The sequence below is a fragment of the Oncorhynchus mykiss genome, chromosome 9 (genome assembly GCF_013265735.2).
Source record: "Oncorhynchus mykiss isolate Arlee chromosome 9, USDA_OmykA_1.1, whole genome shotgun sequence".
Taxonomy (NCBI): domain Eukaryota; kingdom Metazoa; phylum Chordata; class Actinopteri; order Salmoniformes; family Salmonidae; genus Oncorhynchus; species Oncorhynchus mykiss.
Window position 1 is genome coordinate 26,726,662 of NC_048573.1, and position 25,091 is coordinate 26,751,752.

General features: G+C 41.3%; 1 protein-coding gene across 6 annotated transcripts in view; it reads right to left on the reverse strand.

The window, feature by feature from the left end:
• Nucleotides 1-25,091, reverse strand: part of LOC110531840 (neurexin-2) — a 1,034,463-nt gene that overhangs the window by 860,672 nt on the left and 148,700 nt on the right. For all 6 annotated transcript variants that reach the window (XM_036987703.1, XM_036987707.1, XM_036987704.1 and 3 more), the window contains exon 3: nucleotides 9,041-9,058. In XM_036987703.1, coding sequence (XP_036843598.1) covers nucleotides 9,041-9,058 — 18 coding nt within the window. The remainder of the gene's footprint in view (nucleotides 1-9,040; nucleotides 9,059-25,091) is intronic.

Below are 25,091 nucleotides of genomic sequence, written 5' to 3' on the forward strand. Positions count from 1 at the left end.
TAAATAATGCAAAAACAAAGTGTTGGAGAAGAAAGTAAAAGTGCAATATGTGCCATGTAAGAAAGCTAACGTTTAAGTTCCTTGCTCAGAACAAGAGACCATACGAAAGCTGGTGGTTCCTTTTAATATGAGTCTTCAATATTCCCAGGTAAAAAGTTTTAGGTTGTAGTTATTATAGGAATTATAGGACTATTTCTCTCTATACCAATTGTATTTCATTAACCTTTGACTGTTGGATGTTCTTATAGGCACTTTAGTATTGCCAGTGTAACAGTATAGCCTCCGTCCCTCTCCTCGCTCCTCCCTGGGCTCGAACCAGGAACACAACGACAACAGCCACCATCGAAGCAGAGTTACCCATGCAGAGCAAGGGGAACAACCACTCCAAGTCTCAGAGCGAGTGACGTTTGAAACGCTATTAGCGCGCACCCCGATAACTAGCTAGCCATTTCACATCGGTTACACCAGCCTAATCTCAGGAGTTCATAGGCTTGAAGTCATAAATAGCTCAATGCTTGACGCACAACGAAGAGCTGCTGGCAAAACGCATGAAAGTGCTGTTTGAATGAATGCTTACAAGCCTGCTGCTGCCTACCACCGCTCAGTCAGACTGCTCTATCAAATCAGAGACTTAGTTATAACATAATAACACACATAAATATGAGCCTTAGGTCATTAATATGGTAGAGTCCGGAAACTATCATCTCGAAAACAAGACGTTTATTCTTTCAGTGAAATACGGAACCGTTCCGTATTTTATCTAAGGAGTGGCATCCATGAGTCTAAATATTCCTGTTACATTGCACAACCTTCAATGTTATTCTGTCACATTAGGCGGCCCAAACTGTTGCATATACACTGACTCTGCCTGCAATGAACGCAAGAGAAGTGACACAATTTCACCTGGTTAATATTGCCTGCTAACCTGGATTTCTTTTAGCTAAATATGCAGGTTTAAAAATATATACTTCTGTATATTGATTTTAAGGAAGGCATTGATGTTCATGGTTAGGTACACATTGGAGCAACGATACGCACCGCGTACCTAAATCATAATCGGTGGACCTCGTGTGTGTATATATATATGTGTCTATGTATGTGTGTATATATATGTGTGTATGTATGCGTGTGTATATACCGCAGGACACACTAGATAAACTAGTAATATCATCAACCATGTGTAGTTAACTAGTGATTATGATTGATTGATTGATTGTTTTTATAAGATAAGTTTAATGCTAGCTAGCAACTTACCTTGGCTTACTGCATTCGCGTAACAGGCAGTCTCCTCGTGGAGTGCAATGAGAGGCAGGTGGTTAGAGCGTTGGACAGGTTAACTAAGGTTGCAAGATTGAATCCCCCGAGCTGACAAGGTGAAAATCTGTCGTTCTGCCCCTGAACAAGGCAGTTAACCCACCGTTCCTAGGCCGTCATTGAAAATAAGAATTTGTTCTTAACTGACTTGCCTAGTTAAATAAAGATTAAATAAAGGTGTAAAAAATAATAATAATAATAATAATAATAATAAAAATACTGATTTCCGATTGTTATGAAAACTTGAAATCGGCCCTAATTAATCGGCCATTCCGATTAATCGGTCGACCTCTAATACATACATACATACACGCACGCACACACACACACACACATAGACCAGACTCTGACATTGCTCATTCTGATACGGCTCATTCTGCATTTTTTACTTTCTTAAAAACGTTTTGTATTATATGTGTACAGACTTGTATTGCTAGATGTTACTGCACTGTCGGAGCTAAATAACACAAGCGTTTCACTGCACATGCAATAACATCCGCAAATCTGTGTACGAGACCAATAAACTTTGATTTGATTTAGACTCAGATTGAGAACCACCTTCTCTCCTCTCTCCTGAAGTGCTGTCTGCCCCGTCCAGATTGCCTCCTTCAACTCAATAAAGGAGAAATCCACATCCCCCTATAGAGGCGTCCCTCTTAAGCCTCTTAGCAACAACCGAAGAGTTTATCTGCTAGACCAGAGAGGGAACGAAGGAGAGAGGGAGGTAGGGAGGAAAGAAAAGGGAAAGGCAACATATTGGGAGAGCAAAATGTGAAGAAAGGGTAGGAATATAGATAGACAAGAGGGGGGGAACACTGGAAGATAAATGAAATTGGAACAGAGAGTGAGTGAGTGAGTGAGTGAGTGAGTGAGTGAGTGAGTGAGTGAGAATGAATTACGGGTTTTGTATTCCTGACGGGGGGCATAAATTAAACGAGGGAAGACGGCAAAATGAAAGACAAAGCAATATCAACTCCAAATGCCCAATAACCCCTGGTCCTCAGGGAGATACTTAAAGACCATGTGCATTTTTTCCCCTTTCACTTCAAAACCACCAAAACACGACGAATGATGCACAACAAATTACCATTTGAATACACTCAGGGGAGGGGAGACTTGGGGATTGAAACGAAATCCCTCCAAAAGCAGAGCCAATTCAAGCAGAGCATTTCCATTGTCTTAAATAGCTGGAAGTGTATGTATAGGGAATAGCACAAATACTATTTGAGAACAGTTAGAATCACATAATTAACACCTTTAGGAAATCATGGCAAATTGGAGAAAGATTGAGGTGTTATGCACTATTCTTTAATTGCATTTCCAAGGTATTAATCACTTTGTTTTGATTAAATGTGTCACCTGCTTCCATTATCACTATTTGCAAGTGAACAAGATGAAGTACCTGAGATAGATGTAGCCTATAATGTATTCCAATGATACTGATCCAACAGGCAGCCACACACATGACCGGCGGCCATCTTAGCACAGGGTGGGCATCCGTCTGAGTGGCAAGGCTGCTGGACCGAGAGCCAGTGAACCCAACTCCTATTCAACATCAACTGGATCCGGGGACAATATACAATTCATGGACCGTGAACTGCCAAAGTCACAATTCATGGGCATCATAATGTAGCGTTCAAGGCCACACACACACACACACACACACACACACACACACACACGTTGAAACTCCTCAGCCTTTTGACTGTGTTACCACAAAAGCAGAGTGTGTGTGTGTGTGTGCCTGTGTGTGTGAAGGGGGAATTAGGCGCCTATGAGAATGGGCATGGGTTTACTTTGCTCTTCCAGGACAACAGCACTGTTAATCTCAAGGCAGCATCTGGGGTAGTCGATGGAGGGTAAAGAGTAGCACATCAATGCCTCCCTCCAAAAGGCTCTGCAGCAATTCAGCGGTACAGCGGGACGCCATTCAGGTCTAATTCTCCTGCTCTTTTCCGAGGCGGAGGGAGAGATACTGTCTGTAACTGGGTTTGTTGGCTTTAATTGTTTTCAAATCCTTCTAAATGAAAGCAGCCGGCAAAATGACAATGTAAGAAAACCAATATCACTGTAGGGAACAAAGGGAATGTGCCTTAAACAAGATGAAAAAGATGTAAGCGTCTTGGTAGGCTTTTCAGATTAGACAGAGTAGAAGAATGGTGTTGGTAATCGTACTGGAACGTCATGTTGATACGGTACATGATACAGTATCATCATTTTACTGTTGTTTGAATCAACCGTTTTGAGATGCAGTCAATAGCACCCGTAAAACCTCAAGATTTTTTTTTCCCATAGGGGATTTTTTGAAACACTTAAAAGAGGGGCTGTGTTTTGTGTAGACTTACCCTAGCGTGGCGTTTTGATAACCATGTAAATCTCTCTAGGACAAGGTGACTTTTGTCAATATATTCACCTGTATTTACTCCCCCAAAATGAAATGCTAATTAGCTGCTAATGTAACTACATATGCCATGAAGATAAAGGTAAGAATCTCTGGATTAACTATCTAATGTTAGCTAAATGTAGTAATGAATACATAGGCTACATTTCGTTAAATTGACAATTCTGTGAACTGTTCTAAATTGACACAATACCTGTTAGCAAAAGGTAGAGACAACGTGCAGGAGTTTTGTATGATGTCTACTTAGATGCTAATTAGCATTTTAGAATCTGAGTAACGAGAGCCGAATATATTGTCAAAAGTCACGCTGTCCTAGAGAGATTTATATGGGTATCAAATGTCACGCCAGCAAAAGCCTACACGAAACACTGCCCTTATTTTAAGTGTTTCTAAAATCCCCTATTGGAAAAATGTATGGTGGAAAAACAATTGGAAACCATTTCCCTGTTTGACAGCTAGGTTTTATGGGTATTATGACACCTCCACTGTGGGGCTCTATACCGTGTCATACTCATAAAGACATTCCTCTTTCTCTGTACTCCAAGCACTGAGATTAAATTTGTCATCTTTAGCTTTACACAATAAATACTTTACTGGATAGACAAAGCTTCAACTCATAGGTAGCTTGGGAAAAAAAGTTGGAATATAAATACATGTAAATATATAATCTTGGACAAGACATAATTCTCAGACAATTTGAACAACACTAATATTCAAATGTAGGTTAATGCCCTTCTGACATCAGTACCTTAATATTCTCTTGTGTACTGTGTTTACGTCACTGTACCCTCACGGTAGACATATCTAGGAAACATTGGAGTTTCTGTCCAATTTTTATATATTTTCTCTGCAATAAGTACAAAATCCATAATCTGGTTTGGATCATCCAGACTGATCTCCCATAACTACAGTACAGTCCCCACTCAACCTATAATCCCATATCTCCACCAAACATCAAACTCCTATTTTGTTGCTGTATTTATTTTTCTCCCAAAGCTTATAGATTAACTCTGGGCCTGGATGTCCCAGAAAATAAAATATCATTAGCTTTAATCAAATTGATTAAGATCAGATAGAGTAGTGGGATCCGCTTGGCACGTTCCTCAGCTCCAAACAGATAACTGGGGAACTTGTAGAGATTGCATTCTAGCTGTGGATTTACTGTGATTCTGTATGACTTGAACTGTCTCTGTCTCAATGTGTGTTTGGCTTTGTCTGACAATGGGCATACTATGGCATGATGCTCTGAAAAAACCACAGAGATATATAAAAGCAGAAATGTATACGGTTTCTTCAGCATTCAAATTAGAGCATGTCTGCTCTATATTACATGTTAATGGTCTTCCTGAGGTGAATACCGGCCCACTTGTAATGGCAGGGTAGTGGGTTTGATTTCCAGGACCACGCATACAGTATCAGTCAGTTTGGACACATCTATTCATTACATTTTTTTTAACGTTTTTTAACAATTTTCTACATTGTAGAATAATAGTGAAGACACCAAAACAATTAAATAACACATATGGAATCATGTTGGGTCATTGTCCTGTTGAAAAACAAATGATAGTCCCACTAAGCGCAAACCAGATGGGATAGCGTGATGCTGCAGAATACTGTGATAGCCATGCAGGTTAAGAGTGCCTTGAATTCTAAATAAATCACTGACAGTGTCACCAGCAAAGAAACCCCAATACATAACACCTCCTCCTCCATGCTTCACGGTGGGAACTACACATGCGGAGATCATCCGTTAACGTACTACGCGTCTCAAAAAGACACGGCGGTTGGAACCAAAAATCGGCAATTTGGACTCATCAGACTAAAGGACAGATTTCCACCAGTCTAAAGTCCATTGCTTGTGTTTCTTGGCCCAAGCAAGTCTCTTCTTATTATTGTTGTCCTTTAGTAGTGGTTTCTGTGCAGCAAATTTACCATGAAGCCCTGATTCACACAGTCTCCTCTGAACAGTTGAGATGTGTCTGTTACTTCAACTCTGTGAAGCATTTATTTGGGCTGCAATTTCTGAGGCTGGTAACGCTAATTAACTTTTCCTCTGCAGAAGAGGTAACTCTGGGTCTTCCTTTCCTGTGGCGGTCCTCATGAGTGCCGGTTTCATCATAGCGCTTGATGGTTTTTGCGACTGCACTTGAAGAAACTTAAGTTATTGACATTTTCCTGATTGACTGACCTTCATGTCTTAAAGTAATGATGGACTGTCATTTCTCTTTGCTTATTTGAGCTGTTCTTGCCATAATATGGACGCTGTCTCACAAATAAATGTTTAACAAGGCACACCTGTTCATTGAAATGCACCTCATGAAGCTGGTTGAGAGAATGCCAAGAGTGTGCAAAGCTGTCATCAAGGCAAAAGGAGTAGGCGTGTCCAAACTTTTGAATGGTACTGTACGTAAAATGTATGCAGTCTTTGACTGTAGGTCACTTCAGATAAATATATATATTATATTACTGTGACTGTTTAAGTGTATATATACACAGGATGGTTTTTATTGAATTATTTCCGTAAGTGAGGTACTTCCTCTGCCAAACCCAGGAAAAGGTGGGTTGTGGGGGTTGACTTAGCAGTGAAAACGGGTCAGTGAAAACCGCAGATCATCAATCGTTGCCCCCACTGTCTGCCAGAGCAGCTGACCAACCAGCCAACAGGGTTCCAGGGGCACCTCAGTCCCCCGGACTTTCAAGGTCTTCCTGTATCATCAATCTCCAGCAACCTTTGAATGCACAATCACTGTCACTAATTGGACCAAAGATAGTGGCGGACCACAGCACTAAAAATAGGACAAAAACCTAGGAGCAAAGTGGATTCTGGCTTCCAGGCACGAATGAGACGATGAACCATTAGATATCTACCTAAAGTATCCGTGTCCTCCTCATACACAATACACGTCTCTGAGGGTACTTACAGTATTCACTTCTTAATTAAAACACCATGACTTGGGAAAACACAAATACCCATTACTTGGGGTCAGAGTTCAGACTTTATAATTTTAATGTGTACCTTATTACTGCTATTTGAAAAAGAAAACATTGGTAGCTCTGAACAAATAGACAACCCCGGAGCATTTTTTGGCATTAAAATCCCCACTGCTTGTGCAAATGCTTTGTAAACCCAGGGGTACTACAGCCACAAGCCTGCAGATTAGAATCGCCTTTATATTAGCCAATAGCTTTGCATCTGGAACACACCTAGGACATCAGACAAGGGCAATTTTCACATTTAAATCGCCCAAAAGCACCCATAATAAAAAAGTAAGCCAATTATCCCTAGACCAATACAAAATGTCTGCACGGTCCAAAATCTGTAAAAAAATATATATATAATTCTAAGGAGCATGTGGAATGACAAGACCAAATTTAAAATCCCTACCCTGTGGCATTCCATTCCTAGCTAGTCTCTTAGCTGTAAAAACTCAGGACTGCTGTTCGCTTAATCACTGAAGTGGGACTATACTGTCTCTGTTGGCTATGATGTCTGATGAATGTTAATGGGTACCCAGGCCCCCCCATGGCCCTCTGGCTGGTTGGCTGGGCCTCTGCTACTCTCCTGATTCCTCTCTGAGAGGCAGTTGTGGTGGGCAGAGCTCTGCCGTCCGCCCCCGGGGCCCTCGGGGAGCTGTGGTAGTCCCTCTGGGGCCAGGGCATGAAACAGACCGCCACACACCATCGCAGCATGGGTCAGCGCTCTGCTCCTCCGCATCAAGATCACCGACACACAAACACACAGCGAGGGAGCTGTCCGCCCCTTCCTAACCCCTTGCACGGTCAGAGAGCGGCCGCACTAGAGTGAGGAGCCGTCAGAGCGCATCAGCCGGGAACGTAGGAACGAACGGTCGCAGTCCCTCGTCGTCCACCCCCACCGCCACCCTGACATTTTTCCATCAAGGGCTTCAGCGCTTCCGACATGTGACCCAGTCGTCACGCCAAGCAGGCTCGCGCACACACACACACAGGAAGACAGGCTTGTGATCCATGGATTTAAACGCAGCGGGAGAATGTCAGCATCAAACAGGGTCTGTTATACAGCCCTGCTCACTCTGTCTGCATATCAAACCCAGGTCACAAGAGTTTATGGGTTTGTCGGCAACAACTGAGAAAAGACAACCTGAAACATGCACACATTCTCCGAGATACAGCAGTGGTATTAAAACAACTGCAGAAACTCCAATTCATGTTTTGGGGAAAAACATTGGGCCGCCACGTGTTTCTATAGCGATTACCCTGCGAACTAACCCCGGCCCGGGAGAGGGGTAATCCATCACGCAGCGTTCCTGATAGGGGGAAACAAGGCACCTCCCTCCACTTCCCCGTCCCCATCCCCGTCTCCCAAACCTTGCACTCACCGCATGCGGCGAGTCACGGTCGGATTAGGCTGCCTAGAGTCAAACGCGTCTGGAGCGCTGTGTCTGGGGAGCCATCGGTAAACGCTTTGCTGCACTACCTCTGTCTGACTGATCCGGTTTATGTTCCTTCATTTCACCCGGTACTGCTGAGGAAAAGACATGCAGGCCCAGACAGACAGGGAGCTAATGCTTATCTTCCTATACATATGTAGGATCTTGATTTGAACCAGTTTGCTACAGCAGGAAAATAATCCTACAGAAACAGGAAATGTAAGGTATTACGTGGATAATAATGTTTGGACATTTTTGAGGGGTAAATATATTTTTCCAACTTTACATTTGCATTTACATTACAAAGTTGTCCTGCAGCAGGGTGATCAAATTAAAATCCTACATCTGTACGTTCAGCTGAGCTGTGAGCTGGCCTAGCAACAAGCTCCAGGGGATGATGTAGCCCCAAGGGGCCTGACTGGCAGCCCTGCCTCTTACCCTCTCTCCCTCACTGGAGACGATAGTGGAGGGAGCTGGAGGGGAACGAGAAACCCTTCCATCTCAACGTCTCATTAGCACCTGATGATATTCATATAGCACTCTCACTCCCAGGTTCAATCACTCATCACTTTCAGAAGTGCCAACCATTTCACATATAAGAGTACAAAGTACCTACTGAGAATCCATACGTATCGATAGATCAAATAAAACAATCAAAAGACGGAAGAAAAGAAGGTGTCTTCGAGAAGAATAGGAAGTGTAACAGAGAAATCACAGCTTTGGTTCCATTTTTAAAGCAGCGTAATTTAGGCCCCCGGGAGTCACCATAACCGCAGTCCAACCACACTGACAATGCCCCTCCCAAGAAGGAGGCTACAACAGCATCGTAGAGCAACCAACGTTGGCATCCGACATGGACGCCAAAAATCATAGAAGAAGCCATCGTAGGTCTGTAGGAGCAAAACAGTAGGCTTACCTTCGACAGCATACTCTTCTGCTTCGTAGAGGCCCAATGAGGACAGGAAGGAGAGAGAGGGAGAGAAAGAGAGAGAAAACACATAGATTAGATAAACAGCATCTGACATTATTCAAATGTGCAGATAAATGACATATCCTGATGTTATCCACTGTCACAGAAGAGGTCATTTGCAAGAAGAGAAAACACAATTTGATTTATAATGATCTATCCAGGTCAAATTAAATCCTATCTTCCCCCGTGACTTGAGTTATATTGCTTGAAAAAAAAAAACTGACGAATTGTGAGACTGGGAATCTGAGGCCCTCTTTCAGTGGCATCCATCCATTGTAAGACGATCAACTGCAAACTCATGTCAAATATCACAGTAGGCTTAGGTCTGGTGATGGGAAATTCGATGCAATACCTTAACCACTCTGTTGCAAGAGCAGTGACCCCAGTTACAAGAACCTACCTACCGAGCGGAGGCATCTCTCTCCAGTTGCATCATCTAGAGAGAGAGAGTGAAAGAAGCCAGTGCTATAAACAGCCCCCCCCCCCCCACACTGCTTATCTCGGATCGTCATCATGTATCCACTACAGATGCGTGCAAGGAACCTCTAGCCTCCTACTGCATCAAACCCTATGGAGAGTTAAATATTGTCATACTTTACTTGAGACTGCTGGGCCCGGGCCTTAGCGACGGTTCATTATATCATAATCAACATAGTTTTTTTCTGGTACATTGTGTGCTTGTGCTGTCATTTACTATTTATGGGAAACTGTCAAGGATTTTGATTGCGAATTTCCATTTGAGTCAGTGCTATAGCAGTTAGAACAGTTAGAACAGGGTAAGAGGTCAAACTGGAATAAGGAGTTGGGGAAATATCAAACAAAAGTATAATCCACGTATTTCTCATGTATGTACTCCATGTAGAGTATGGTGAGACGACCAGAAAGTGCTGTTTACCAGCGCTTTTAGTATTCAGATTTCATGACGGCGGGCACGGTGGCCATTTAAGAATCTGCAACGCGCCATTCAGGCCCCAGCGTGGTCGCTCAGTGAGTGGCCTTCTGAAAACGAGGTCACTCACTGCTTGTCTCATTCACAAAGTACACGTTCCTCAAAAAAGGCTTTCTTCTGCCTACATCCAGTATAATAATTGTGACCTGATCCAAACCAAACCAGTTAGTGGGCTTTCTTTGCTAGACACCAGCTGGCTTGATCTGTTCCACAATTATGATACTGTAATGTATGCAGTGTTTCCTATCTACGCAGAGCTGCTTTTCTCAAATGCATCTTTGCTGTGTCATTCAATGATTGGCTGTACATGTATATTTCATTTTCCCAGACATAGGTCTTCTCATAGAATAATATTTCATATACATTGCGAACACAACAAAGAGCCTGGGTGGGTTGGCTGGCAACTCCAGCTTAAAAAGGCAATCGATGCGCGCGTTTGACACCGGAGCAGCCCTTAGACCTCCATCGCCTCACCCTATTGATTCTCCAATTAGAACACCCACAATGCCACTGCAATAGGCTGTAAAGCAGGAAGTCAACAGAGCAAACAAACCCAGACACGGCTAGCAGATCGAGAGCGAGGCATGATTACACATCAGAGATTAAGCCCGGGCCATAAGCTGTGAGGACCTTGTTTGTCAAATGTAATGATTGTTATGATCTCCGGACTTGGGTTCGGTCCTTCCTCCTTCTCCTCCCCTCACCCCCTCTTCTGCTCTCATCCCTCTGTTTTGGATGGTTCTTAGCCTTGACTAGACTATCTTTTAGAGACACACTCGGCGAGAGCCTCTGAGTCTGTGTTCAAAGCAGGCAGAGCATGAAAGAGACGGCTCCCTTTTTTTCTCCCCAAATCCACGATTCATTTCTCAAGTAATTATGGGGCCTGTCTAAAAATGTTCCTCAGAGATGGTTAATGTGGATTGTATCCCGCTGTCCAAAAGTGGATGGAGCAGCAAGCCTCAGTAGGCTTTATTTTTCAAAACGGCAGAGTTAACATTGCTTAGGGAATATCTGGGAATTTGATTTGGGAATGAAAGTGAAGGATCTGACAATAAAAGATGAAGATAGTCATACAAAAGCTCTTACTTTAGGAGGCTGTGTTCCCCCATTGAGAATAGTAAGGGATAAATAAAAAGCCAAGCAGAACATCATTCCTAACACGTCTGCACCGAATACAAATGCATTGTGAGTAGATAAGTCTATGCCCTTTAGGGATTGGACATTCCATTGGATTTTGACTCTATATACGAACATTACATTACAATTTTCAGGTTAGAGACGGTGAGATAGTGTATGTTTTTATGATACCGTTCCCACAACACCAGAGCTAGACGCTCTCTCTCCCCAGAGAGGCGATAGCATGCTCCCTCGAGAGGCCTTCCTTTTACCAAACGATTAAGATCATTAATTGGCCCAAAAAAATGCTGTGTTTATGGTCTGTTTTATAGACTCAGGATGACTCGGTGGCTCTCTTGGGCTTTGGAACGAGACTAGAGAACACATTTTGGATTGAACAGGGAAGAAGGGAAACGCTAAGCCGTAGAGTATTTATTGAGAATAGAGCAGAAAAACCTAAATTTCTCTGCATTTATCCCTTTTGTCCCATTGATATTTTCTGCTAGTCTTGACATAACCAATGCTGCTGTGCCTATATTACCGTGTGTTCCATTAGGTAATGGATACATACTAGCTCAAAGCATTCTGCTCCATTTGCTAATGGCTTGGAATGCTACTTCCTGATGTTGCGCATTCACTTTCAGCCAGGGGTAAACACCAGACTGCTGCAACCTGATTGGCTGAACGCGATATGGTGTTTCATAAGGAAAGTATGCATATTTTCCCTGTTTTTTTTCTGTCTTTTCGCAAATAAAGAACGTTGAGGAAGAAATGTAAGCTTTTGCAGCATGAACGGAAACATTTTAGGGTACGAACCGGTCGACAGGGGAATGAGTGTATGGCCAGCTGTATACAATGCGTTTGGACAGTAAGATGAAATGACTCAACACCGTCATCTGCCAGCCTTTTGGGCTTTCCTTTTTGATACTTAAATATCTAGTGCTTTATTTTTCCTCCACACTAGCTAAGTTTTCATCCAATTGGTGACAGATTTCCATGTGAATATTCTAAACATTCTATTCATAAAAGCATATGCACATTTTCCCACCAGTGTTTCCATCAAATTGACAATTTGCGGATAAAAGGCAGTGCATGATTATGTAGCGCACAGAAAAATACCTTTTGCGGTTAAATTCCCATGAACCGAATAAAAAATGAAATGTGATTTGATTCGAAAAATACCAGTCAAAATGGGTTTCCATCGCATTTTCACCTCTACTGATGGTTTTCTCACTGGGGGAAAAAAAGTGTGTTATATAGGTTATATAGTGAGTGTGCCCCATCTGGTATTGGCAAGTGCGGTCTAGCCAACAGCGCAGTCTGCGCTCTGTTGCCTAGAGCACACGTATCGCCTACATGATGAGATTATTATGGACAAAAGAGCAAGGTACATTTTTTTGGGCGTAACATTGATTATCAGGTCACCAGAAAAAGACCCTCAATACTTATTGGACGGAACATCAAGCTCACGCACTTTCAACGAGTCGTAGTGGGAGGACCACGCAACATGTCATCGTGTGACTCCAAGTTGACTTCAATATGACGGTTATTATATAAATATTTGCGCATAAAAGCATGTCCACTGACAATTCTCCATGATTCCTTTTACCGACACAAAAAGATCCCACCAGGGTATTTTGTTTTGTCGACATTTGGAAAGTTCACCGAAAACATGAATGTTTCCATCAGGCAGTTCAAAAAAAATGTGTATCCGACATGTACTTTACTCAAGTAAAGATTGGATGAAAACCCGGTTACTAGCAGACATTTGAAATAGGGGAGTCAGAAGGGGACATGGCTAGAACAACAGAGCCCAGACTTGATTTGACAATAGGACTCAATTGAGATCTTTCTTTCTTTTTTTCACTCCCCAAGCCAAATGAGTGTGTACAACACCACAAACAAAACAAATGCAAAAGGCAAAATGAAATCAGAAAGCTAGACATTGAGCACAAAGTGAACAGAATTCAGAAGCAGGCTGTTAAAAAATAAAATAAACGTCAGCCTAAGAGGGGGAAGTTAGATTTTTTTAACCTTTCTCCCAGAAGCTTTAGAGGAAAAAGAGAGTTATGTCCTGCCTGGGTTAAATTTACTATGGAGAGTGGAATACGTCTGTAAGAAATTAGTTGACTCTCAATCACTGTTCTTCTACTTTATACAGTATAGAAATCACACAATGAACGTGTGATGAAAGTCAGGAACCAAGTCATATAAGCATAGTTCTAGCTTAACAAAGTAATTGTTACCCAGAAGTACGTTTAGCGTCACCAAGGCTGCATTTACACAGACAACCAAATGCGGATATTCTTTTTTACTAATTCGTTTTTTGCGAATCACATCAGACCTTTTCACGTCATATTTTTTTCTGAGCTGATTGGTTAAAAGACCAATTAGTGAAACAAATACAGTGGCAAGAAAAAGAATGTGAACCCTTCGGAGATATCTGGATTTCTGCATAAATTCGTCATTAAATTTGATCTAATCTGCATCTAGGTCACAACAATAGACAAACACAGTCTGCTTAAACTAATAACACACGTGTCTGCTTAAACTAATTATACGTGTTCATGTCTTTATTGAACACAACATGTAAGGGTGGGAAAAGTATGTATACCCTTGGATTTAATAACTGGTTGACCATCCTTTAGCAGCAATAACCTCAACCAAACATTTTCTGTGGTTGTGGATCAGACCTGCACAACAGTCAGAAGGAATTTTGGACCATTCCTCTTTACAAAACTGCTTCAGTTCAGCAATATTCTTGGGATGTCTGGTGTGAACTGCTCTCTTGAGGTCATGCCACAGCATCTCAATCGGGCTGAGGTCAGGACTCTGACTGGGCCACTCCAGAAGGCATATTTTCTTCTGTTGAAGCCATTCTGTTGTTGATTTACTTCTGTGTTTTGGGTCGTTGTCCTGTGCGTCGCCCAACTTCTGATGAGCTTCAATTGGCGGACAGATAGCCTAACATTCTCCTACAAAATGTCTTGATAAACTTGGGAATTCATTTTTCTGTTGACGATAGCAAGCTGTCCAGGCACTGAGGCAGCAAAGCAGCCCCAAACCATGATGCTCCCTCCACCATACTTTACAGTTGGGATGAGGTTTTGATGTTGGTGTGCCTTTTTTGCTCCTCACATAGTGCTGTGTGTTCCTTCCAAACAACACAACTTTAGTTTCATCTGTCCACAGAATATTTTGCCAGTAGCGCTGTGGAACATCCAGGTGCTCTTTTGCAAACATCAGATGTGCAGCAATGGTTTTTTTTTTGGACAGCAGTGGCTTCTTCCCTGGTGTCCTCCCATGAACACCATTCTTGTTTAGTGTTTAACGTATCGTAGACTCATCAACAGAGATGTTAGCATGTTCCAGAGATTTCTGTAAGTTTTTAGCTGACACTCTAGGAGTCTTCTTAACCTCATTGAGCGTTCTGCACTGTGCTCTTGCAGTCATCTTTTCAGGACGGCCACTCCTAGGGAGAGTAGCAACAGTGATGAACTTTCTCCATTTATAGACATTTTGTCTTACCGTGGACTGATGAACATCAAGGGTTTCAGAAATACTTTTGTAACCCTTTCCAGCTTTATGCAGGTCAACTGCATTTAGGTCTTCGGAGATCTCTTTTGTTTGAGGCATGGTTCACATCAGGGAAAGCTTCTTGGGAATAGCAAACTCAAATTTTGTGAGTGATTTTTTATAGGGCAAGGCAGCTCTTACCAACATCTCCAATCTCGTCTCATTGATTGGACTCCAGATTAGCTGACTCCTGACTCCAATTAGCTTTTGGAGAAGTCATCAGCCTAGGGGTTCACATATTTTTTCCAAACTACACTGTGAATGCTTAAATTATGTATTCAATATAGACAAGAACAAAACAATAATTTGTGTGTTATTAGTTTAAGCACACTATGTTTGTCTAGTGTTGTGACTTAGATGAAGATCAGATCTAATTTGATGACCAATTTATGCAGAAATCCAGGTAATGTCAAAGGGTTCACATACTGTTTCTTGCCACTGTATATCAGAATTGGGATGCCTGTGTAAACATCCAAAGATGATATTTCCCCACAGCTCAAAATTCTTCCCAGATACACTGTATGTTTCATATGTGGTGGCATCTTGAGGGGTTTGGGGTGGGTTAAGTGTCAATTTCACTTCCCTATTCATTATACATAAGGCTACAGGGTGTTGCTGTGGCAATCCTGTTCCTTTACCCAGGCGTTGAAGACGCATGCCAGATCTTACTTAAAATACATATCCAGGTGCTGTATCAGCTAACTACATCATATGTTGTAGCAATCTGTCAGTAGATGTCACAGCCAATGACGTGGCACGCAAACATTGGTTGATGCATGCAACATCTGAGCAGGGGAACGCGACCCATGTCATATGATGTGATTAGCTGATGTTAAACACCTATCCAGGCGATGTAAGATCTGGTATTTGCTGCAATTTAGTTGGACAGGAACTCGACCCATGACTGCTCACAGTGGTGTAATGGCTGGTGGGGGCAGCAGGAGGTGGTATGTGTTAGAAGCTTTTGCCATCAAACCCCATGTCTTGTACTGAATTGACGAAAATATGCCACATCCAAAAATCCATGGTCTGTGATTGCTCTGCAGTACCTTGTAGTCTATGCATAACACACAATAGCACTAGAAGCTTTTAGTCCTTGGTCAGCTAAGGAGCAGAAGCACTGAGGCCCACACTCACTGTGGGAGTTCACACCAACACTACATACCCTAACAGCACACATACAAATAGGGCACACACAAACACAGCACAGCCCCATGGTAGGTCACACACACAAAGCCCACCAGAGACCTGCTACAACAAAAGCCACTCAGAGGAAAGTGCTTGACGGAGGGTTTCAGAATGGAGCTACCAGTACAAGATGTCACGTGGGGAAGCATAGAGTTAGCCATGAATGTTCTCCCTTTCTATCGGCAAAGGAGACCGAGAAACACTAAGCCACAAGGCTATGAAAACCCACCCTTAAATGTTTTGAAATATAATGCTAGCATAGTTGTACTTTAACAATCAAACACAAGGCTAACAAGTGATCTCCTTCTTATATTTCAACTTCAAATACTAAACCTTATTATTTTAGTACTGCTGTGTGACTCATTCTTTCTCCTTTACTGGAGACAGTTTTCAAGGATTCTATTTTGGCCAGCTGTGTGTCAGACAGAGTATTGAGAATTCAAGAGGAGAGAAGCCTCTCCCAAGGTTATTTGACTTTACTTTAGCTAGAGACACACTGCCAAGGTAGATGACAGCAGTGTTAGTCGCACTGAGACAAGAGCACACACACACAACACATGCTCACACATGCGTGCACATGGACACATTGGTTGCTGTCAGACCTTGGCCATAGACTGCCTACACGGTAAGGAAACCAAAAAGTAAATTTCATAATTCAGAGGAACTATCTGTTTAAGTAGGCCTACACAATATGTGTCACATGACACAAAAATTGATATATACTGTTTGATAAAATGTGTTTGAAATAATCTTATGTTTGTCATTGGTTTCACATTGTGTCACTGGTGTTACATTGTGTCACTGGTGTTACATTGCGTCACTGGTGTTACATTGCGTCACTGGTGTTACATTGCGTCACTGGTGTATGGCATATTGGTGTTCTGGCATCAGAGTTGCCCAATTTTATTGAATATGGTTTTTGTATCTACCTAATTGTTGCCACATTCATTAGTAAACATTTGAAGGATATGATCATTCCATTTTTAATGATTCAACCTCAATTATATCGAATGTTACAACAACAACAAAAATGGTATAAATGGCAAAATGTCAGACAATAGAACTTTACACATGCATGTTTAAAGTAAATTATTACTAATCCAAACAATTTCTTAGTATTATCATGAACCTTTTCTGTCTTTGATTATATATTCAAATTAAAGACAAATTACATTCTAGAAAGTCTTAATTGTCATCTTAAATATAGGTAACACCAGTGACAAAAAGGCAGCACAAGCAATTTTTTATGTTATGTAGTAAAAATATTAAAATGTGTTAAGCTGTCATTTATGTTGATTTATAATGTTAAGGGGTTAACTATTATCTGGCTATAAGTTTTGATAAAAAAAAAAAATAATTACAATTTGTAAAAGTTGGCTGTTCAAAAAGCCACCATTTTCATAGAATGACCCTTACAGTATATATAGTATACAGTTCCATTCAATTTTTTAAATGGTACCGGGCTACTTTCAGACGAGTCTTGTGAGACTTATGGGCATCCTAGAGCAAAGCAAAACAACCGAGATGTACATGTTCGTGATAGTCTCAACTTTCCATTGACGGGTCATATTCTTTGTCATTTAGCTGACGCTCTAATCCAGTGTGTAGTGTGTAGTGTGTAGTGTGTCGTGTGTAGTGTGTAGCCCAAACTGTTCGGACGCTACAGACAGAAGTTGGCAGATCGGCGGTACTGACTTCAGACGAGTCCTGTGAAGCAAAACGTAGAACACCACAGACGTTTTCGTCAGATGGACCATTTTCGGGAAAGTCTCACAGTCCAACAAACACCGCTGTAGCCGAGGCCTCCTTCCGCCGCAGATGTGGAAGACCGTCGTGGGCGGATGCGGTGGATTGAGACCAGTGAAGGCCGGTGGGAGGAGCTATAAGAGGACGGAATCATTGGAATGGTCGGAATGGAATCCATGGAATGATTTGAAAGGCATCAAACATATGGAAACCATATCCGTTCCTTTTACTCCATTCCAGCCATTACAATGGGCCCATCCTCCCATAGCTCCTCCCGCCAGCCATTACAATGGGCCCATCCTCCCATAGCTCCTCCCACCAGCCTTCACAGATTGTGCCGCAGCCCATGCAAAAAAAACGGATATCTCTAGCTCAAACAGACGTATTTTGATGTATTATTATGCTAATTAGATGTATGTGGGGGGGGGGGGGGGATCGACTCCAGGGGGTTAAAGAGAGAGAGAGAGGTTTAAACAACAGAGATTCTACTGCAGGGCCTAACAGACAGTGGGAGCGCTGACTCATATGGCAGTATCAGAGGTCAAGAGGAGGTGAGGGAGGGCTAATAACCAGCGAAATGACTGGAGAAGTGCCTCATCTCCTGGTGTCGCACCAGTGTATAAAAAAATAACAAAGTTAGGGGACAGAGTAAAGACAATGCTTGGCACAAAACCAGACACACAACCCCACAGGAACAAGGTTATTATTAAAGAGAAAGGTTACAGTGAGAAACAGAGATGAGGTGAGCACGACCCTCACGCACGCACGCACGCACGCACACACGCACACACGCACACACACACAGATAGTATCAACACTGTTACACTTGTCACCTTCCTTTTAACACAAGCTTTCATGGTGGGAAAATCCACTGAGTCATCGAAGGCATATCTAACTATTCATACACTAGAAGGTGAAGGAGTTACGAGATTAGTGTTGGGAATTAAATTGTCTATTTGAATCATTCTATAAAACTAACAAGGAAGTAACAGAGCACATCCCTTTAACTTGAACTACAGTACATGAGGCACTAAATAGACTGAGAATAACTCGGATGCAGGAAGTTCTTTTTTTATCAAGGCGCTAACAGTTTTCAGTTGGGGAGAAGAAAGCAGAATAAACAGGACGGCTGCAGAAACGTTTCCCAATTAGACGTATGATAATTAGGCGGGATGGGATCGCGTGCATGAATTAGAGTCGTCTGGGGAGAAGATGGAGCAACGAGGGTGAGGGAAGCAGTAAACGGAGGAAAACGGGAATATTTGTAGTCTGTCATTAACTGAGAGGTAGCAAACCGTCTGGAGGTAAATGGTACGGTATAAGTGTTGTAAGAAGTGCACTTCAAAAGTACAAAAACAAGTATCGAAGAAGCACTTGGGCAATGTTTCTGTTTGTTGACAGTACAGCAGGATCATTTGGGAGAGGGTGTTTTTCCAAAAGGCTGGAAGACAGTATCAATATTTGGGGCCATGTTCAGCGTCCCCAAAGACAGTAAGAGAGCCAGCACATGAGTGTTTGCACGGACACATTAGCAAGCTGCCGGAGGTTTTGTGTGTATGCGTGTGTGTCTGAAAATGAGCAAGCATGCACACAAAGTGTGTGTGTGTATGTGTGTTTGTGTGAATGTGTCTACACGATTTAACCAAGCAAGCATTTCCCTGGCTTGAGAGAGGGCTTTACATGGAATTGTAGCTTACATAATGACATTTGACTTTTCAACTTGGCTCATTTTTCGGTAGACTGAACACTTATTTGATTTCTAATATAATATCATTCATGTGTCGTCGCCTTTAAAAAGCTTGTTGATGGCCTGCTCTGTTGAGAAACAGATCCATTTGAGACCGCACTGAAATGTTTTGCCCTCTCTGTCCAGCTTTTGAAACCCAGAGAACAGCTTCTCTCCCTGACATGGTAGATGATCAGTGTAAAGATGAAGAGGCGTTGTGGTGGGACTTTTTCAAAACGCCTGCCCGCTTTGAGAAGTTGTCACTCGCTGCTACATTGGCAGGTGACACAGATGAGATAAATGCTGTCAACCACAGCAGGAGTTGGCATCATGATTGAGAATCCTTCCATCCTTGCTGCAGAGCCACGGGAGTGTGAAGAAGTGTGTTAACAAAATAAACACTCCTGCGGCTTTGAGGTGATGACAAGAGCAGTTGAGGTGGATAAGGGCTAGGTCTTGTGAAGAAAAAGCAACGTAATAATGTTTGTTTTACCGTGGAAAACTGTAATAATGCTGGCTTTACAACAGTATTTCCTTAATCCTGCTTTAGAAATGACCTAGATAAGTTCACTCTGTCGCTTTTGTCTGGTCAAAATCCCCCACTGATTCCTCCAAAATGAGCCAAATGAAAAAAAGAAATGTGATTGGATTAAAGAATTATGTAAGGACAATTGCTGAATGATGGAAAATATTGGTATTACTGGATGTAAAAGCCATAACTACAGTATAGAATTTTGATTACAGACAAGAACTGAGCTTTGTGAAATATTCCGGCTTCATAAACTCTATCCATAAACGATCAAAGAGTCCATGTAGCATGTTAAACGTAAATGAGAAGCTCTATTCATAAACTACGGGCACATTTGGCAGCTGGAGTGGAATTTCAATGCAGATATTCTACAGCATCTTTCCACTGACTAGAACAAAAGGCAAACAACAAAGAATGCCAAAGAAGAGAAGTTGAAAGAACAAAAGAGTTGTGGCTTCATATCAGCATGTCAGTCACAAGGAGGTCTGTGAAACTTGTTTGCTGCTTTCCATCCATCACACATGTAATTAGTGAAAGAAGGCCTAATTGCACTGGTTCATCAACCTCCCACTGAGGGACAGGGGGAAGCAGCACAGAAGTCAGTCACACTCAAATGAGGACATTAACCCATACAGTACAGTGCAGTAACAAATTCCTGCAAAAACAGTGTTTCTCCTAGGATCTATTTCAGCAGCAGTGGAAAGGTTAGTGTGGGTAGTGGGCGTGGCCAATGGCCCGGTTTTAGAGCAAATTTCCCGCAATTCTGCACATTTTGCCATGGGGCAGAGAAGACATTTGACAGTTTTGACACTAGAACTGCCAAGATGGTCAATATGACCATTTAAAATGTTGCATTTTAACCTTTTCATACGTGAGTTCCAACCTAAGTATGTAAACTTCCGACTTCAAATATATATCTATTGTTTTTAAAATATATTTTCCTTTATTATTTTCCCCTAACCCTACCACCCCTCCCGTAATTGAAGTAAACTAATGGACAACAACACTTAGGCTTCTACTTCCAACTTATTCTGTACACATTTTACAATAGTTATCATTTGTTTGTTTTTTGTCCCATGCTTCAGCTCCACTCAACCCCTTCCATCTATCTCTAAACACCATCCAGCTCTGATTTCTATTAGTCTTTTCTTAACTTTGCAGAGTTAGCGCCAGTTAAATGTTGCTATTATTCAGAGATTCCAGAACCTGTGACCAAAAACAAGCTACATATGGACAGTACCAAAACAAATGATCTAATGGTTCTGTCTCTTGGGATGGTTGTATCCCCCATATATATATAACCCATATATATAACATATATATAACCCCATATATATAACATTCTATTGGTTGCTAGAATTTTGTATAATCATTTAAATAGAAAAGCGTTACGCTTTGAATTCGGCGTCGTTTATTTTTTTCATAAACCACATGTCATGGAATCGGTACATCGAAAATCTCTTCAACTATTTTGCAATCCATATGGTACAGCTATACATTTTTTGGTCCTTTAACCTAAAATATATCAATTGATAAAAAAAATACTAATACACACACACACACACACACACACACACACACACACACACACACACACACACACACAGTGTGTGTATATATGTATGTATGTATGTATGTATGTATGTATGTATGTATGTATACTTTTAGTATATGATATCATAAATAGGACTGGTGGAGTTATGTCACACATGCAGCTAAAAAAAATATATGTAAATGTCTGCTCTATTCAAAATTACAACCAACTAATTGCAGCATTACCGCAAAAATGGAAGAGGCAAGTGGGGGAGACAGCAAGGAACTTGTCTGTTTCCCTGCATTAAAGACCAAAATTGGCTAAAGAAAATCGTGATGAATATAAAAGTAGACCAGTTTCATTAACCACAATATTTGTTATAATATTTGTTCTGTCTTTTCTGGTGGATTAACTGAAATAGCAAACAACTTTCTATGGCTTTCATTTTCCAATAACCCGAAAGTGACAGGTTATAATTTGAATAAAGGGGAAAACATAGGGTGAGACATTCTTATTAATCTGCTAGAGAACCAGTTCGGATTTAAGTATAACTTTTGTATGACTGAAGCCTTTAGCGAGAGGTTTAATGCTTTAATATTTCATTATTTCTGCCCTCTGAAATCATATTCATTGTATACATTGGCCTTTAGAACTCTAGAACAAATATACATTTGAATTGGGACAGAATATAATAGAACAGAATATCTACACAACAGTATACAATTAGGTCCTACGGCAATTATATAAAACAATAAAAAAGAACAGATAGCTAGTCTGCTCAAAACGAAATATTGACTACCTATGTCAGGAAAGCGAAAGCTGACCCGTCGCACAGACTTTAGCCATGATCCGGGACATGGAAGAGAGAAAGTCTGATGGAGACATTGAATCTAATGCAGGGAGTGAAGTCTCATGGGTGTGCGAGAGCTCTTCCAATGACCCTGGCTCTGACAGTGATACAGAGATGGCCCCAAAGCAAAATAATGTGTTTGGGGACATCCACTTCAAGACCCGTTGGTCCAGATCAGGCCTCTGCGCCGGCTGATGTTTCAGGTAAGTCTTGCCTCTTTTTGTCTAGGCTTAGAGATGCTTAGAGATGCAATTGTTGGTCTGACTTACTGCAATCTCATTTACAAGAAAAGTGTTTCCCAATATCCTATAACCCATATAGGCCTACGCCCAGCTAAGGTGCAATAGCATAAAATAATAAAAACAGCATCAGAATAAAATACTATTGTTATTATTTTCGTTTTAATTATTAGTCAAATGTTATTATTATTATTATGAGAATAGTATTATTATCCTCATTGTTGGCCTGTCACTGCTATTGCTGTCTATAATTAGCCTATTACTGGAATGAGGCTATTATCAGCTTGCAATTGTTGTTGTAGGCCTAATTGTTTCTATAATTAGGCTATTTTTATCATCATTATCATTAGCAGCTTATTTTTTTTAAAATCATTAGGCCTTTAAAAGCAGAACATAATGTGGGCCTGTACTGTGTACGCAAGCCAATTGCAATGTTATGCAATATTGTAATTGTTGTGTGTGAATGGGGGATTTGCCCTGATTCACATCTGTATTTTATGAAATATACTATACTAATTTGGCTATTATCATTGTCAACAGTGCCGAATGCACAACCATTGCCATCTGCGCCTCTACCATCCACAACAGTGACCAGACTGCAACCACCTGGCAATTGGCTCCAAAAAGGATACAATTTGTTGACCAATATTGTGGGGTTTTGTCTCTGTATTTCAGTGTTATGTATTTTTTATTATTCCATGTTAGGGCATATTCGGCCATCTGATTCAATACATTCTTTTATTTTATTTTTTACAAATAGGCTAACTAAGTTTCAATTATATATACTGAAATACATTTTCTGGTTGGCTAATTGGGGCTAAGCATTCTTCAAAGAGACCATGTCCCGCATTGATTCAGGTAGATCATGAGATTCCTGCGATTTGTCAAGAGAGAGACCTGAGGCAGACGTCTCCAAGAAGACACATTTGCCCTGGTTCCCGAGTTGTGGGTGAAATTTGTTGAGAACAGCATCGCCTGCTACGAGCCTAGTATCGAGCAGATGTTCAACACAAAATCCCGCTGCCGCTTTACTCAGTACATGGCAAACAAACCAAACCAAGTTTGGTATAACGTTTTGGCTGGCTGCTGATGTGAAGAGCAAGTCCATGTTGAACAGTGTGCCATACCTGAAAAAGGAGGAAACGTGAAGTGGTGTAAAGTACTTAACTACAAATTCTTGAAAGTACTACTTATTTTTTAATTTTTTTGACCAACTTTTCTTCATTACATGAAAATGATATAATTTTTAGTCCATACATTTTCCTTGTCTCCAAAAAGCGGGACAGGAAAATTGTCAAATTCGCAGACTTATCAAGAGAACATCCCTGGTCATCCCTACCGCCTCTGATCTGACGGACTGACTAAACACATGCTTTGTTTGAAAATTATTCCTGAGTGTTGGAGCATGCCCCTGGCTATCCGTAAATTAAAGTCAACAAGAAAATAATGCTGTCATGTTTGCTTAATATAAAGATTCTGAAATTATTCATACTTTTACTTTTGATACTTAAGTATATTTCAAACCAAATACTATTAGACTTCTAATCAAGTAGCATTTTAATGGGTAACTTTCACTTTTACTTGAGTCATTTTCTATTAAGGTATCTTTAGTTTTACCCAGGAAGGACAATTGGGTACTTCTTCCACAACTGGAAACACGGAGACCTGGTCAAAGACTAGGAGAGCATGTGGTGCTGAAGATGATTGATCCTTACCTGGGAAGGGAAGAAACATCACTACGGACAACTTCTTTACCTCAATTGACCTCGCCAAAGCACCACTCTCCAAAGAAAACAGCCTGGTGGACACGGCAAACAAGGCAAGACGGGAGCTGCCCCCCCCCCCCCCCTCCGCTTAGGTTGGAGTCATTAAAACTCATTTTTCAACCACTCCACAAATTTCTTGTTAACAAAATATACTTTTGGCAAGTCGGTTAGGACATCTACTTTGTGCATGGCACAAGTCATTTTTCCAACGATTGTTTACAGACAGCTTTTTTCACTTAACTCATTGTATCACAATTCCAATGGGTCAGAAGTTTACATACATAAAGTTGACTGTGCCTTTAAACAGCTTGGAAAATTCCAGAAAATGATGTCATGGCTTTAGAAGCTTCTGAAAGGTTAATTGACATAATTTGAGTCAATTATAGGTGCACCTGTGGATGTATTTCAAGGCCTACCTTCAAACTCACTGCCTCTTTGCTTGACATCATGGGAAAATCAAAAGAAATCAGCCAAGACCTCAGAAAAACAATGGTAGATCTCCACAAGTCTGGTTCATCCGTGGGAGAAATTTCCAAATGCCTGAAGGTACCACGTTCATCTGCACAAAAAAGTAGTATGCAAGTATAAACACCAAGGAACCACGCAGCAGTCGTACTGCTCAGGAAGGAGATGTGTTCTGTCTCCTAGAGATTAACGTACTTTGGTGCGAAAAGTGCAAATCAATCCCAGAACAACAGCAAAGGACCTTGTGAAGATGCTGGAGGAAACAGGTGCAAAGGTTTCTATATCCACAGTAAAACAAGTCCTATATCGACAT